At 38.2% G+C, this 17514-nt stretch overlaps 1 protein-coding gene across 1 annotated transcript in view; it reads right to left on the bottom strand.

Annotated features, from left to right (window-relative positions):
* The window catches only part of LYST (lysosomal trafficking regulator), a 141193-nt gene that overhangs the window by 52267 nt on the left and 71412 nt on the right, over positions 1–17514 (bottom strand). The window contains exons 25-32 of the mRNA XM_074948886.1: positions 16753–16922; positions 14850–15080; positions 11710–11876; positions 10824–10976; positions 8345–8536; positions 5100–5278; positions 3318–3524; positions 1387–1563 (exon numbers count right to left, since the gene is read on the bottom strand). Coding sequence (XP_074804987.1) covers positions 1387–1563; positions 3318–3524; positions 5100–5278; positions 8345–8536; positions 10824–10976; positions 11710–11876; positions 14850–15080; positions 16753–16922 — 1476 coding nt within the window. The remainder of the gene's footprint in view (positions 1–1386; positions 1564–3317; positions 3525–5099; positions 5279–8344; positions 8537–10823; positions 10977–11709; positions 11877–14849; positions 15081–16752; positions 16923–17514) is intronic.

Genomic DNA, 17514 nt, shown 5'->3' on the forward strand with positions numbered 1-17514 from the left:
TTCGGGGGAGACGGTATTTGAACAGGGACTGCCACCTCAGGTCAATGCCCTAACCACTGAGCTATGGGATATTCTGATGTGGGGCTCCCTCCATCTCTCCTGTTGAAGCTGTTCCACTGTGGATAAATATTTTTAAAACATCTTTGAGCTAGAGAGAGCGAGGAAGCATGAGACTAACTCTGTAGTTGGGCGTTAGAGCACACACCAGGAAGATGGGTCACCCAGGATCCAGTCCCCCTGCTCCAGTGATTTTTAAAAAATTATTTTGGGATTTAAAGTGGCAGTTAGGCACCTAAGTCCTCTTGTGAATCGAGCCACTTGTCCTTAATGATATTTCTGAAAAGAAAGCTATTACAATAGAGCTAACAATCATTTGTTCAAACTGAAAAGGATAGTTAATTTTGTTTAAACATGTTTATATTAAAGAGAAATGTAGTTATGAATAGTCTTTTCTAAAAAGGAAAAGGAACATGCTGATTTGTTCACTACATTTTCATTTTAGTTATCATAGTTTGTTGATTTTTCAGAAAAATGTAAGATAGCCTCTGGTATAATCAATCACTTGGATGGCTGGAAACCCAGTTCAGTGTCTCTAGGTTCCATATTTAATCATTTTTTGTTACTTGATTTTTCATGATCTTTCTTATTTGACTAGAAAGGATGGTAATTGATTATTTTTGAACTAGTTTATGGTCTAAGATTTAGACTTGGACATTTATGCCTAATTACAAAAAAACCCAGTTACTTAACTGAGTTATTAACTCAAAATTGCAAAGCACAATTAAGTTCTGAAAAATGAAAGAATAATTATAATTTTTTTAGCAATGTTAGGTGAACATCTAAATGTGACATTATTCAAGCCTGAACAGTTACAAAAAGAAAAAAGGAAACTCATCTTCTCTCTCTGTGGAGGAGGAGGTTTAAACACTGAACCCTCCTCTCTCCCCCACACTCCCTTTGATTTAGTTTCTGTATGTTTGTCTAGTGAGTTTAGATTGTAAACTATTTGAGGCAAGGATCGTGTCTTAACTTGTTTAATATGCTTTGAAAGCTGAGCATCTTGATTGACTGGAACCTTCTAGTATATGTATGTGTATACCAGGCCATCAGTATAAATGATGATTTACAATTATCTTACCTTTTCCCCAACAGGTTACATTAGCATGTAGTAAAGTGAGTGATCAAGGTATCCGAATAAGCTTGCTAACAGATGGCACCATGATGCAGTCAAAAAGATAAGCTTGCCAAGCCTAATAGAAACTGTGACCATCTTTGTGAAGTAGTTACTGTACACTACACATTGAAGTAGTATAGCATTAATTGCAAATAATGATGTCAAATAATGAATTCTGGTTCACTAGGAAATGTTTATTAATATTCACACACCTCTTTCATAGCTTTAAGGAAGTCTGGTTCTGGTAGAGCACTGGGAGAAATGCATTTATAGCCACAAAATTTTAATGCATTCATAAATACTCCTGATGATACTTGTTCTTCTTCAGTCAATTCATCCTTGTGATCATGCATTAACTCATACAGATAGAGGGCTAATTTAGGTCCATGCTAGAAGATGAATAAAAAAAGTATAGTAATTCTCATTTTTTCAGTAGAACACAAAGAACTTGCAATATAAATGTATATATTTTTATCTGTTACACTAGGGCAAGTTCTCTCTACTAATGCTCATGATTCTTGAACTATTTTGGATTTTTCCTCTTCTGATACACAAAATCCCAAATTAGATGAGGGAAAAGCTTCTCTTTGAAAGAGCAGACACATTCATATAGACTCCAGGACAGAAAAACCTGTACCTCAGCCCTCTAACTTCAACCAAAGTAATTATTGAGAGAAAGCTCGGAAGTTAAAAGTAGTGGTTGAAAGCAGGAAATATACTCAACATAGTGCCCCAACAAAAGAACACTGCTGCTGAATTTGCTCTCTTCCCACTGCTTCTTTACACCTTACAGGGATTTTATATCCCAGTGAGAAATCCACATATGATCTGAAATACATGTGACTTAGGGGCATTAACTATTTACTTTGTTTTCTTCTCTGCTGTATGATAGTAATAAGAAATCTGCGGTTCAGGGTCTAGAACACAGACACTATAGTCCAGACTTTTACTACAAAGCACCCTTTGAGTTTCCATGAGGCCTCAAATAGGGCTTCGCTCACATAAATTTCAAGCTTGTAACTCTGAGATATACACTTGTTGCTTCACAGAATGTATAAACAGTGACAGTACAGCTGAAGGAATGTGTCACTTTTGAGGAACACTGAAATGCAGTGCTCTCTAATATTACCAAAAAAAAAAAAATCTGTTCAGCCATTTTTGAGTTATAAGGAGCATAAAACACAGATTACGCAATCCCACTTAAAATTTTCAGAAATTCTCAGACAAGAATTTAAGCTTACAGTACAAGTTGACACTAAAAAAAATTACAATATACTTTAATCTAATGAGTAAAGACTGAATGCTAAAATCCAGGACATCTGCAACTAAAGTTCCATCACCAGCCTAACTTTGCATCACTACCTGCAGAGTTCAAAGGCTGAAGACCTCCTTACCGATTCCAATCCACTTTCTCAGTATGGGCTACTAGCCACCAATCTCTCATACACACACACACACACACACACACACACACACACACACAATCTATTGACTTTAGTAAACCCACCTACCTGTAGCACCCTTGCCTGCTACATTACACATTCAAATGTGCCTCTGCAGAAAACAAAATATAAATGTTCCTCTCTCACTATCTATAAGGCAAACATGCCTGAAATGATTCCATCTTGCCTCCTACAGAGAGAAGGACACATGCAAGTGCACATGCCCACCTTATATGTGAAACTAGAAAGGCATATGCTAAGTAAGTTCACCACATAGTTACAAGTGCATCACCTGCCCACTAATTCATCTAACCAGGATTTATTTTAATGTTATAAATCTCCCAGCACTTTCAGACATCTGCCATTAAACACAACAAAGATCAACCTCGCAGGAAAAAGGTTTCCTTGTCTTCCCCCCCACCAAATGTGAAATTTTCCACCCTGATTATGCCAAAGGCTCAGGAAGGACAATGTTCGTCTCGGGCCAGTAACAGCTTGTACATGTGAAAATGCTAGTACTATGTTCTGCTACAGTGAATTCCAGCAGGCCTAGAAGCGAGACTTGACAACCTCTGAAACTAATTTTTTCTGTGCATCCACTGGAAAAAACACTCCTGCAAATATTTTTTTAAATTTAAACCAGGATGTTTACGTGCAAGGGCTTCAAAAGTTTTTATGCTTAAAAATATAGCAGTGCTTACTTGCAGAGCTGAGTTGAGACAATCTCGCATAATCTCCCGGTGGTTTGTTTCACATACTATCTCCAAAGCTTTCTTTCTTTCTTGCAATGGTTGTGCTGGAGACAAAATATGCACTAGGAGTTTTCCAAGCTGCATACGGAATGTATCCTTACAGGACCAGAGGATTCTCTTCCACTGTTGCCTAGGCGAGCTGATTCTGCTTGTACCCTAAAGCAAAAAGAGGTTTGTTTTCCCCCCCTCTCAGTAAACAGGGTTTCTCTGATCAGAACTTTGCATAGAGCAGTGGTCCCCAGCCTTTCTGTGGGAATAGCATATTTCAATTCCCAGAAGACTGGCAGGCGCCTGACACCCCACTGCCGAAATGCTGCCAAAACATGGCAGCGGCAAGAAGCGCTGCCGCTGAGAAACAGCAACATCTCCGGGCGGCATTTCGGCGGGCGGTTCTCAGGGGGCCATGCTCGGCAGCGGCATTTCAGCGGCATGGTGTCCTGCGGGCGCACGCAACTGCCCCGGTGGGTGCCACTGCACCCGTGGGCACCGCGTTGGGGACCCCTGGGATAGAGCATACAACATAAGCTTGAAAAGAAAACTGGAACAGAAAAGGATAGAATAAATCTGGTAGAAAAATCTTATTGAGGAAACACATTAACAAATAATTTACTGGGACAGAGGTTTAAAGATGACCTTACAAAGGGGAAAAAGGGTTTTGATATATAAAGGTGACTTGAAGATATTTTTTATTTTTCTGTTTTTTCTGACATTAGAAATTCAGCTCTGGTTTAGGCTGGAAGACTACGATGTTGAACTAACAAGACAATGGTGTCACAACAGCCAAGAGAGTGAAAGTTGACCAACTCTGAGGGACAGGATTTTTTAATCAAATTGTTTTAAAAAAACCTTCATTTTTGTTAACTTTAAATCACTAATTATAAACAAACACTAGTTGCAATTTTTCATGAAGGAAGCCTTTGCTAGAGATTAACACCTTAATTGACAGTTTGGTATCTAGAGCTCACAGTAAACATTCCTGAGACCTCTGAACGATACTCAAGCAAAAAAGTCTAAGACCAGATGTGGCATTCCTGATAGTTCCAAGGGTAAAAAGAGTTAATCCCTTTCAGGTCTTCCTTAAGTCACAAAGGAAAAGAAAATGACAAGTCAAATTTTTATTAAATCCATTGCAAGCTCACCTTGGGAACACAGGAATACAGGGAGCCAACAGCAATATTCAGGGAAACAGTTTTTGGACACGTGCTTTTCCCCCCCCCCTCCTCAAATATATACAATTTCTTCTTTCTAGATCTAAAACTAACTGCTTCAAGTTTTCCACGTGGACAAAAGCTACTCTCAGCCCAAATCCAATGACTATTATCTCCATATCTTGGAATTCCCCTTACTACACATCTTCTATGGCCTTGCTGAAATCTGAAGGATGGGAGCTCAGCTATGACGAGTCTCATAAGAACTGACAGAGAAAGGTTCACTTCCTCCAGACCCCACACACCAAACCGATTTTAATTCCCCCCCCATCTGTTTTCGTTTTTTTTTTTTTTTTTTTTTTAAATGAGCACCAATTTATGCAAAGGTCAAAACTTATCCAATATCAGGATACTTTCTTATGCAATGGCCAAGTGACAAATTGCATTTGTATTATAATACCTGAGATGCAACAAAAATTGAACATTTATGAATATGAACAGTCCTACAGAGACACAGCATTTGCCACAATGGGTGCTCCTTAAGCAACAGGATGTAATACAGACATACTGTCTAGTTACTTACAATAGATACTTTGATTCCTTCAACCATCATTTTGAACATTTCTTTCAGAAAATAATTTGTATTGCTAGGCAGTTCTTGTTGGTCCTCCTCTTCAGAGGCTTCCAGCTGGGATGCTGAAAGTCTGCATTGAATTGTGGTCTCTGGTGTACCCAATACATCAAGGCAATCTTCAGTAGGTTCTTAAATTTTAAGAAGCACAAACAGATCAATAAAATCAAAGGAATCCTTGTGGCACCTTAGAGACTAACAAATTTATTTGGGCATAAGCTTTTGTGGGATGTAAACCACTTCATCAGATGCATGGAATGGAAAGTACAATAGGCAGGTATAAAAATACAGCATATGAAAAGATGCGAGTTGCCTTACCAAGTGGGAGATCAGTGCTAACAAGATCAATTCAATCAGGGTGGAAGTGGCCTATCCCCAATAGTAGACAAGAAGGGGTGAGTATCAACAGAGGGAAAAATGATTTTTGTAGTGACCCAGCCATTCCCAATCTTTATTCAGGCCTAATTTGGTGGTGTCAAGTTTGCAAATTAATTCCAGTTCTGCAGTTTCTCACTGGAGTCTGTTTTTGAAGGTGTTTTTTGGGAAGAATGGCCACTTTTAAGTCTGTTATTGAGTGTCCAGGGAGACTGAAGTGCTCTCCTACTGGTTTTTGAACGTTACAATTCTTATGTCTGATTGGTGTCCATTTATACTTTTGCATAGAGACTGTCCGGTTTGGCCAATGTACATGGCAGAGGGGCACTGCTGGCACATGATGGCATATATCACATTGGTAGATGTGCAGGTGAATGAGCCCCTGATGGTGTGGCTTATGTGTTATGATGGGATCTCTTTAATAGGTATGCGGACAGAGTTGACAGATCAATGGCATCTCAGACCATGTTAACTTAATCCTAGTGTACTGTAAGTAGTAATAGTCAAATATTCACTGTACTACACTGTGAATATATAAACAGTTAATCTAGACACTGGTTAAACCAAATTAAAAATTAGAGTTAATCATTTAAAGACTCCATTCTGCAATTATTCCACATGCAGAACTCCCATACATTTCAAGTCCCACAAACAGCGAAAGTGGCCCCTAAAAAACACGATTCCCATTAAAAATTTAACCAATTCACGGAAATGGGGCAAACATAAAGGTGATTGACTAACTTTAGTAAATGGAAAGGTTCTGACAAGCCATATGGACACTGAAGCCACATATACTAGATTTCTATTGCATATAAGTTTCCTTAAATATGCTTCATCCTACTATTTTTGCGTGCAATTTTATGCACCGAAGAACACAGTACAGCCCAATCTACTAATGGGCCAGGTCCTGGCAGGTAAGAACAAGGCTGTGTCACTTCCCCTGAAAATCCCAGTACTCTGTGGATTGGGGGCTAGGTGGTCCTGTGTCCCAAGAACCTCTGGATGCCAAGGTTTGTAGTTAAAAAGAGGTCACTCAAAGACAGTATGTCTTGAGACCAACTCCTCCAGACAAGGGATGGGGGGGACACTTATCTTGGGCTGTGGGGGGGGGGGGGGCACTTGGTGTATTGTATGTCCAATAGGGAAATGGGGAAGGACAGTCATACAGAATTTCCACAGATCCATAGTCTACAGGGAAAACCTCAGAGTTGGCAGGTCTGGTGCATGTGGAATGGATGGATGTGGCGTTGGGAAGATAGGTGTGGAGAATGAGTAGCTATATGTATGCAAAGGGAGTGTACATGCCTACAGATCTAGAATTGGAAAAGGAGTAGGTGTGGAGTGAAAGTCTGTATGTAAAGACTACAAATTGAGTGAAAGTGGTGGTGGAACGAATGCATCAAGTGGAGTGGGTGAGAGATATGTGCAATAGGTCTGTGCAAATTCATAAAAATTAGGTAAGTTATTTTTAAAAACTAAGTATTGTCAGGTATTCATTATTATAGAAGAGTTCTAAACTGACCTACATTTCTGTACCTAATAATCTCAAAGGTGAGAAGCAAACTAGGAAAGCTCCCCCTTGCCTTAGACTTAATCAGAATTAGATATTTGTCACATGAACTGGTCCAGTTCAGTGAAATAAAAATTAGATCCAATCTGTCAAGTATTTAATACAACAAGCAGAGACTAAGCTCCAGCGGTGAGGATGAATTTTAAAATGAAAAAACATTAATCCAAATTCTGAGAGTCATAACCCCAAATAAACTCTGCTCCCTTCATACCCACAACATATTAAGAACATTAATACATTTTTAATGTAACAAAACACTGGCATTGTAAGGCAACAATAAATATAAAACAATCCTTTGTCCGGCTATGCTGGAAGGAGGACAGGAGATACTGGATGTAGTTTAATTAGGCAACAGCTTTGGTCTTATATGCTTGGGAGGACCTGGCAGATAAAAGTGCACAGTGCAGGTAAGTTGCTTAAATCTTTTCAATATATACCTGGGGGTGGGAGGAAAAGGGCCAGGGCCTTCCATCTGCCTTCCCGCTTAACCATCCTGGTCCCCAGCCAACGCACTGCTGGGACCTCAACATTCTCACCTCCCTCAAATGAGGGTTAAGAGGGGGCTATAAAGGAGAGGGAGATTGGCCTCATGCCATACCAGACATAGGAGCCCCAAATCCCCCTTCCTACATTTCCACTCCTTTAAAGGATACCTCCTTTAAATCCTTTACCAATTCATTTTATCTGATTACTGCATCCCCTCCCTATGGAGTACCTACACTGGACAGCCACTCCATGTTACATAATAAGTTGCGACATCATAGCCTAACTCCCATTTCATGTTCATCCCAACTAAGCTCCCCTCCCCCCCCGCAAACCCACCGTGGGGAAGGCAAAAAAAACCCCCACTTTGCCTTGGTCAATCTAGCGGGGGAGGGAAAATTCCTTCCCAGCCCCCCCCCCCCCCCAAGAAAGTAGCAACTAGCGCAGCAGATCCTGACAAAACCCAGTATTTCACCACTTCCATGGGTGGAGGATGGGTACTGCTTCACCTGGTCCAGATGAAAGAGGGCTTTTCCTGCACCAGCATGGACCTATATAGTCCCTGCTGTCTCGGTCACCTGGGGGAGGGAAGAGTCAGCATTCCCACACTGACATGGTCTGCAGTGCAGCAGAAAGTGTCTCCCTTACTTTCTAGCCCTTAAAGGGGCACACACCTTTTCCAACAAGCCAGACAGCAGTCCCCACCACTTAATGGGTGGTGTGATCATTATAAGCATAGTTACCGTATATTTTTTTCCCCTGTTCCTACCTTGATAAATGAACCTGTTAACTGCTAGAACAGTGAGTCTCTGTAACCTCTGTATAAACTCAGTCTCAGTGGCTCGAATAGGATTCTCTTGGCTCATTCGCCGCTGCATCATCATGTTAAGTTCATCACTTGCTACTAAACGCATTTTCATCACTAGTGTGTCAGACTGAGCAAGAGAAAATTTCCTGGAACCTTTAAGTATAGAGAAATATATCAATAGCATCCCCATGAATAGATTAAATATCACATTCGTAACTTAATTGCATGCACCAATAGCTCTCATCTAGGAAAGAAAATTGGTTGTGGTTATAAGGGAAAATGTTTGAAATATATTTCTTTAAAAAGGAACAAGGAATGTCCACGTTCTTCTTTAAATTTGGAAAAGTGTGACAGTTTTTCCACTTGAAAATGAAATGTATAACATTCATGTAACAGGATTGAAGTTTAGAGATTTGAGGAAAAACTCATCTTAAAACTATAGCACATTACCTGTTCAACTGTTGAATTTTCTTTAGCGTTTCCAAAATATAATTTCTCAGAAATATTCACTGTACAAAACAGCTTCTGAACAGTCACTCTTTCACTTCCCTACTTCTATAATGTTACCACATTACTGCTGTTATTGAAAAGTTAATTGTTCTTATACTAACATGCTTATAGAAAGTAGGTTTTAAGCAATATGAACTAAGACCAGTGAAGTTAACAGCTCTGAAAGGTAAACACATTTTCAAATTGATCTATCAAAAGTTACTTTGATAGATGCATCTACTTCATATCTAATCCTGCAAAACATTTCCTGAGAAATGTTTTTGCAGAATGAATTGGTAGGCATGACCACCACTACTGCACCTGCTTCTGTAGGGAACTATATGAAGTGGATCCAGTAAGGTACTGGAGGGGCAGCTCCTGGTTTAACAGACTGAAGGAGGGGGGCATCAGAAGTTGACTGCAGGAATAGAAGTGTTGTTTTGGTAGACGAGGAATAATGGAATCTTTCATTGCAATTGAACCTTTGTTTTAAACAATTAACAGAACACATATTTTTTTATGTAATAGTCTTCAGTGAAATCTTAAATGCAGCTAAATATAATGACCTAGATACACAGAGCACCTTTCAGCCAAAGAATCCAAAAGCACTTCACAATAATGACTCACAAACTATTATAGTCTGAACTGGTAGTGCTACCTAGAGTTAAGGTTGCATAACACTTTCCATTACAGCATTTACTTGCTTATAAAAACTAAATGGTTCAAACTGAAATTATGCATGCCAGGTATCTACCTCAAGCAGATTTTTGTTGTTGTTGACAGTTTCAGTTAAAGCAGTTCAGTTGTTTTTAAGAATGAGATAAAAAAAAAGTTTTCTTTAAACATGAGAAAAACCTAAAGGATACTCTTTCAGAAGCTCTAGTACCTACATGCTTTGGAGCAGGATCTTGAAACTTAAAAGTTTGCCCTAATTTATCATCCCCCTCTCGTAGTTGGTCCACATAGAGGAGGAGAACTCACTCCTACTATCAGTTACTCTGTTAGCTTAAGTTGTAGACTGGATTTAAAGACCAGAACCCTGTTCACGACCCAAGTTGGGGGGTCCATCTGATACTATATGACAATTGTTTTTCAGGGTGTGTCTGTCTGACGATTAGGAAATTTTATACAAATACTGTACGAAAAAGAATGTAAGGTTGCAAAGGCACATGCTCAAGTTAAGAAATGCCAGAATGAAAGTTGCCTTTGTGCATATGCTTTATGATGCAGTCTTTAATTATATGATCACATAACCCTGCGGAAAAAAGCAGTATGCGATCATGTAATTAAAGACTATCAAAATGCAAGGACGACAAATTATATAGGAAACCTTAATTCTGGCATTTCCTAAGTTCACTGTGTGACTTTGTAATCTTAATGTTATTTTAACATAAGGTGTGTATGTGTGGGGAGGGGCTATATATGTATGTTTGTTAACTCATTTCAAATCCAAGATGATTTTGGCTTCTGGAGTCTTCAGGGATGATACAGCGTTAGGTGAAGGAGAAATTGCTGCTACACTCCCTTCTTCCAACATATAAGCAACACTTATTCTGCACACCTACTGAATGCAAAAGTTACACTACTGTTCACCTTACATACAAACACAGAAAACTTAGATCATCATTTTTTCCACAGGTGGATTTGCACTAGACTTCCACAGGAGATTCACTCACTTCTGCTGGGGTGTATTTTGCTAAATTTAAATGATGCATATTTAATATCCTACATTTCCTAAACATAGCAGTACATTGATTGAGGAAATGGTCGTGTAGTACCAAAAGTAAAGTTGCAGGGAACTCATCAACACAAGTCCACACATACACACTTTTACAACCTCTGTCTCATTAAATGCCAGAGTAGAAAAATATGACTGGCTCCATCACATAAAGAGGGCAGAAGAAGCGATAAAATTCTCTTAATACAACATACTATAAAATTTATCACTCACCAGCAATGCTTTTACGTTTTTGAAACATTGCGTGATGATGGGTAGCAGGTAAACGTAAAGAGTTAGCCAGATCCTGTGAGTCTTGGTTTGCTGTAGCTTTTATTAATTCAATAGCTGCCTGAAGAACTCTGAATTGCAGAGCAATTGCCATGTCTACAAATGAGAGGCAACAAAGAACATAGGACATTTTCCTCAAGGTAGTTTACATAAATAAGTATCCAAAATGTTAGCATGTTTCTTATTTTCATTTTATCCTTTACATATATTTCTGTAACACCAAAATAATAGAATTTCACACATTACAAAACTTTTGAAAATGCATTTCAACACTGGTTTCTAAAAGAGGTGACAAGCCTTTTTTTGAGATGTTGATGGAAATTAAAAAGGGCCAGATATATTTAAGTTTCAAAACTACACACTTCCAAGAAAGTCACTGCAAAACCACCCCAATATTAGATGCACGTCACAGTATCAGTTACAAAGCAAAGACTCCCCCCACCCCCCACGGCTTGGGAAAAAACAGCCACCAAGTTTTAATGTCTTCATGTTTTTATTTATTAAAAGTTATAAATGGAAATAACTATTATATGGAATCTCTGAATATTGTCACTATTTTCATAATACTCCAAATATTCCATTCTAGGCCTTTTACCTCAGATGCCCAGGCAGAACTCCAGTTACTGGTACATATTTATAATCCACAGACTAGGACTGTAATTAAGCCACTATTGTACAAGGGTCACTTACAGGAAAATAAGGTACACAACCAGGTACCCCCTCAACTCTAAAAATTAGCTTTTTGTCATAGGAATATCCTCTGTGAAATCTATGAGAAAGTTAGCAGTTCCATGGGATTTGAAAATGTAAGTGAAAGCTTATGACTTACTTTGCGTCTTCTCATTTTTATTATTTTGAAGATGTCCCAGTAGTATAATGAGGTCCTCAATAACACGAAAATACTGAGAACCTGAGGAACTGCAGGCATGAATTGTGACTGCTACTAGTAATTGTTGTATATCACACACAAGTAGCTTGTAGTCATTCAAAGGAATGCTGTAAACAAAGTCAGTTATAATTACTACAAATAGTTTTTTGTATTCATATGAAACAATCAGAATTAAAATGGCACTAACACAGTACTTGGTATGGTTAGTAGAAGGAAAAGTAATTTACAGATAATGTTACAAAATCCAAACACTGCCACACTAAATCTGATACTGCTGAAGACAGGAAACAAACTGTGTTAACACAAAGACAACATTAGCTATGTTTTCATTCAGAAAAAGTGGACACCCAAAAATCTTTGGAAGAGATTCTAGTGTTAAGAACGAAGTTCCATATAATGGTCTTGAAAGCAAATGACTTTTACATTAAGTGAAGAACAGATCTGAATTATAAATTTTTCAAATTACTGAACTTTAAAAAACTACCATTCTCTCCAGTTTTGCAACCACAAATTAGTTTTACTGATCAAAATCGAGTATTTGTTCTGCACCCTACTAACTGAACACATGAGCAAACAGTTTTACTTTCTCCTCACTTTAGATTTCAAAAAGAAAAGTGTGTAAAATATTTTTAAACATCAGTTTTTTTTGAGTAAACTTAGTGCATTATAAGATCGTGAACAGTGCAGCTATTCTTTGGATGGGAGACTATTCTTATGTAAACTGCATCTCTTCCCCAGTCTAGTTGCTCCTGCAGGTCAGCCACTGGTCACATTTTTAGTAGAATGCGATTGCTTCTTGTGCATGATTGATATTTAGTTGTTTGCACAGTACAGTGTGGCTTACATCTGGGTTTCCCAACCTGGGAATCATGGCCTGAGACAAGGAAAATAACTGACTTTCAGTTCTTTAGTCCCATCTCTGTCTTTCACTGAAGGACATTGCTCATTTAAGTCTCAAAAAGTTTCCTATGTTCTACACAAATTTAATGACCCCCTTAGTTTAATTGCTGAACATCATTTACATCAAAAGTAAAGAACTATGACTATAAGTCCTTTATACTAAAGAAATTAATCAATTTTTTATTTCCTACATTAATAATTTTGTTTTGTGTCCCTTATTTTTGGTCTTTGTTACAAACTGCATCCCACATTTGAGCCTTGGTAAGTTGAAAGGTATGCTTTTAGCAGCAGCCTCCTTGCCAACATTGGTCACTACCTCCCAGCAGTTATGACTCTTCTCCTCTGTAAAACTCAGCTGGCTCCCTGCCTATGTCATGCCCTCAGCATGCACAGCATAGCAGGCATAACAGCCAGCTGGGCAGGGAATGGGATGAGCCGCTGAGCAGCCAGTCAAACCAAATTCCTTCTCCACTCTACAATAAGTCAGATCCAATATGGAGAAAATGAGAGGGGCCAGGAGGATTCTTGAACATTTTTCCTCCTTCCAGTTTTGCATTCAAACTGTCCAATTTTTAAATGTTCAAACATTGGTTCATTTCAAAATAGAAAATTTTCAAATACAAAGACTCCCAAAAACTCTCAGACACTACCACAACTTGTACATTTGTTTTACTGGAAGATATATAAAATCATGAGTGGTGTGGAGAAAGTGAAGAAGGAAAAGTTATTGACTTGTTCCCATAATATAAGAACTAGGGGCCTCCAAGTGAAATTAATGGGCAGCAGGTTTAAAACAAAGAAAAGGAAGTTCTTCTTCACACAGCACACAGCCAACCTGTGGAACTCCTCGCCTGAGGAGGTTGTGAAGGCTAGGACTATAACAGGGTTTAAAAGAGAACTAGATAAATTCATGAAGGTTAAGTCCATTAATGGCTATTAGCCAGGATGGGTAAGGAATGGTGTCCCTAGCCTCTGTTTGTCAAAGGGTGGAGATGGATGGCAGGAGAGAGATTACTTGATTATTACCTGTTAGGTTCACTCCTTCTGGGGCACCTGGCATTGACCACTGTTGGCAGACAGGATACTGGGCTGGATGGACCTTTAGTCTGACCCAGTATGGCCATTCTTATGTTTTTAGATTAGCTATTTAACTAATTTAATCTAACAAATTTGTTAGCTACAATTTACAGATGAATTGCACAATGGAAATGTTAGACAAAAATACACAGTGAAAGTTAACGAGGTTTTAAGTACCACCATGATGAATGAGACAGATTTTAAGACTAAATTTACTTTAAGACTAAAGTAGCATTATCCATTGAGCCAAATGTACAACTATTGCTCACCAGGAGACAACTGCTGTGGGTACAAATTAAAGTACAATATCTAATTTCTTCAACTGAATTTAAGACTGCAAAATGTCTATTACCAAAATGTATGACTACGTTATCTGAAAAAACAAAAGTGATTTAGAGCTGTAATAATAGATACTTTGTACTAGATTTCTGTACAAAAAGTCAATTATCTACTATTAATTATATCTAAATTAATGTCATAAAAGATTCCATAAAATCTGTAAGTTATGGTCTGATAAAGCAATTATGCATATGCTTAAATTTAAACCATGTGAATAATGCCACCCCTATTCAACAAGGAACTTAGGCACATGCCTAAATCCCACTCAGTCAATGGAATTTAAACACTTGCTCACTCCCCTCAAATAAATAAAAGAGTCACTGCCATGGTAACTGGACAAAACACTTTTTGCTAGGTAAGTTTTCAAAAGAAGTGCTTGAAAGATGTGGTAACTAATGAAAAACCGACATTTCTTGCTTTAACAAGTTCTCAAAAGGACCAATGAGATTTTACAAGAGTTTCCAAAATTAGACCCACACACACAAAAGTATGAGACATTTCTTCTCAAAAAGAAGGAAAAAAAAATGATGAGCACACACAGAGCTATCAAAAAGAAGTGCCTCTTAAGCATAAGTAAAGCGAGGCATTAAATACACTGGGCCTGATTCTCATTTTCATTTCAGAATCATACCCAATTTGTTGTGTTGTTTAAACTGGACATTAAAAAAATAATTAGAAGCATACATATGCTTAAAATAATCTAGTGTAAACTTGTAAACTGTTTTTAGAGTGAATCTGAAATATTCAGGTAATGCAACACTTACTTTGTTTCTATACCATTAAGGGCTGCTAAAGTATTACACAGCACATATAGCAAACCATTATCAAGCAGCATGTCTGCCATTTTAGAGCAGGAATTTATGATTTGTAGCAGAAGGCAGAAGGAATTATGCAGCAGTACGTTGTCATAGAGAGAATTCTCTATAAGTCCCAGAACAGGAATGACACACCATTTTTGAAAAAGTCCAGCATTTTTTACATCTTCCATGTCAAATCTATTAAAATAGAAACAAATAGGAATTCATCATCTGTCCGTAAAATAATCATCACAGTATGCGCAACTGAATTTTCTAGATTATGAATACTAAGGAGAGTCTATGCTAACTGTTACGTACTGGCTAGGGGATGGGAGTGATTTCCATGGCATCTCATTTCATGTCAGTGGCAATGGTTATCTAATCTGTTAATGGTAATAAGAATTACAGAAAATGCTTGCAAGGCTTACAGGGAAATGAGACCCCTAAAAGAGATATTAATGTAGTTTTCGTAAACTACAAATAGTCAGATTTTTCTGTTTATGAAATGTGTAGTGTAAACCTATCAGCTTTTACTAAAAGCCAGTGGCACAAAAGTTCTCTCGTGACTCATTCTATTTCTCGTAATAAAATATTGCAACTGGCAGTGCCACTGTCATGAAATGAGGTATGGGTTTGCTGCAATAAAATAATCTACTGTTCAAGAGGAGGCTTTGATATACTGTATTCATTACTGCTGAAACTAATTAAAATCAAGGATGAATACCTTTTGTTCATTTCAACTCCAGAAGCCATAAACAGAACTACAGTCCTTGCATTAGGACTTTCTATCACATAATGGAAAAGGAATTAAAAATATATCGTTGTACCACTCCATTACTAATATATTCTGAAGTAAGCATCATAACAGATTCCTAAAAGGCTAAGTCTCATCCCCATCCACCTCAGTCCTTTCTGAGGAGATGTCTGCTTTTCTTCGTGGGGCTGGTAGGACATCTGGCAGGTTCAAAGCTTCCTATTAGCACGAGTAGTTACCTTCTGGTATATGTAGGAAATAATCTGTGGGTACTGATCTTGCACTATAGTAGGCAACTGAAGCAAGAGCTTTTTCCTGATTGGGCAGACTCTGGGCCTTTGGCTATACCTGGATGTTGACTCTCCATTCTGTATTGTTAGATCTCTGCAGTGTCAAACAGAAGGAAGGGTCTGACTAGCCATATATTCAGAAAAAAATTACTTCCCACCGCTTTGGCAGAATAGGCTGCTTAAAGTGAGATTTTCTCTTTCCTAAATCCTTCTATGGGATTCCTCCTCTTTGTGGTACAAAGATGTAGTACAAATTATGGAGATGACACTAAAGGAAACCTAGAGATTTTGATTTAGTTGCAGATTATGGTAGCAGTTGGCACAGAATTTTTTTTCTAGCTAGTTGTCTCAATTTTGTAGGTGGGGTCTACGGTGGTGATTGAGTTATTAATATTGCCCAGTGTCTCATATGGGCTCTGACTGGAGAATGGCAAGGGCAAAACAGACTATGATGAGTTCAAAGGATGTAGAGAGGCCTCAATATTGAACAAAGATATGGGACTCCCTCTCTTCATGAAAGGTCAAGTGAAAGTGCACCATGTTCTGGTTGTTCAGTGGGCGTGGATGTGCCATTTAGATGCAGTGACATAGTTTGCATGAGGATTGCAGAGTAATGTAATTAAGGGAAAACAGAGAAACTGAGTTTTTAGAGTTCCAATAAACTTGCAATCAGAAACATTTTTGGTGAGGAACTGTTTATAAGGCTGTCTGCTGTTGAAAACATGGTGGGACTTAAATGCAATTATATCCTTGCCATCAGCAGACAACTCAATATCGTTACTTAAACTAAAACATCTTCTGAATGCTGAAGAAAAGCAATACTTACTCTTCATCAAGACCAACAGATCGACCAATGAGCATTTCCAAAAAGCACTCCAAAAGTTCCTGAGTTCCTTGGTGAAGATACAACTGGTTGGCTAACAAGGAGAAGCCACGATTCTTTAAGAACTTCTCCTTTTGTTCCCTGGTTGCTCTGTTGAAATATGCATCCAACAACTAGAAAGAAATATAAAAATATTTAATCTTGAATCAAAATTGTGTGTATCATTTCCTTGGAAGTTTAAATATTCTTGTTTGCAACATGTTCCATTCAGAAAGGAAGAGTTAAAATGCTTTAAAATTTTTCAGATTCCAAATTAAGTGACAAATTCTTTCCTTCGATTTTGTTTGAAATTTCCATTGACCTCAACCCATCCAAGAGAAGAAGATTATATATAAAAATCACATCTAGAATTATAGAATCATAGGACTGGAAGGGACCTTGAGAGGTCATCTAGTCTAGTCCCCTGCACTCATGGCAGGACTAAGTATTATCTAGACCATCCCTGACAGGTGTTTGTCTAACCTGCTCTTAAAAATCTCCAGTGATGGAGATTCCACAACCTTCCTAGACAATTTATTCCAGTGCTTAACCACCCTGACAGTTAGGAAGTTTTTCCTAATGTCCAGCCTAAACCTCCTTTGCTCCAATTTAAGCCCATGGCTTCTTGTCCTATCCTCAGAGGTTAAGAAGAACAATTCTTCCTCCTCCTCGTAACAACCTTTTATGTACTTGAAACTGTTATGTCCCCTCTCATTCTTCTCTTTT

Source organism: Natator depressus, chromosome 3 (genome assembly GCF_965152275.1).
Source record: "Natator depressus isolate rNatDep1 chromosome 3, rNatDep2.hap1, whole genome shotgun sequence".
NCBI classification, from domain to species: domain Eukaryota; kingdom Metazoa; phylum Chordata; order Testudines; family Cheloniidae; genus Natator; species Natator depressus.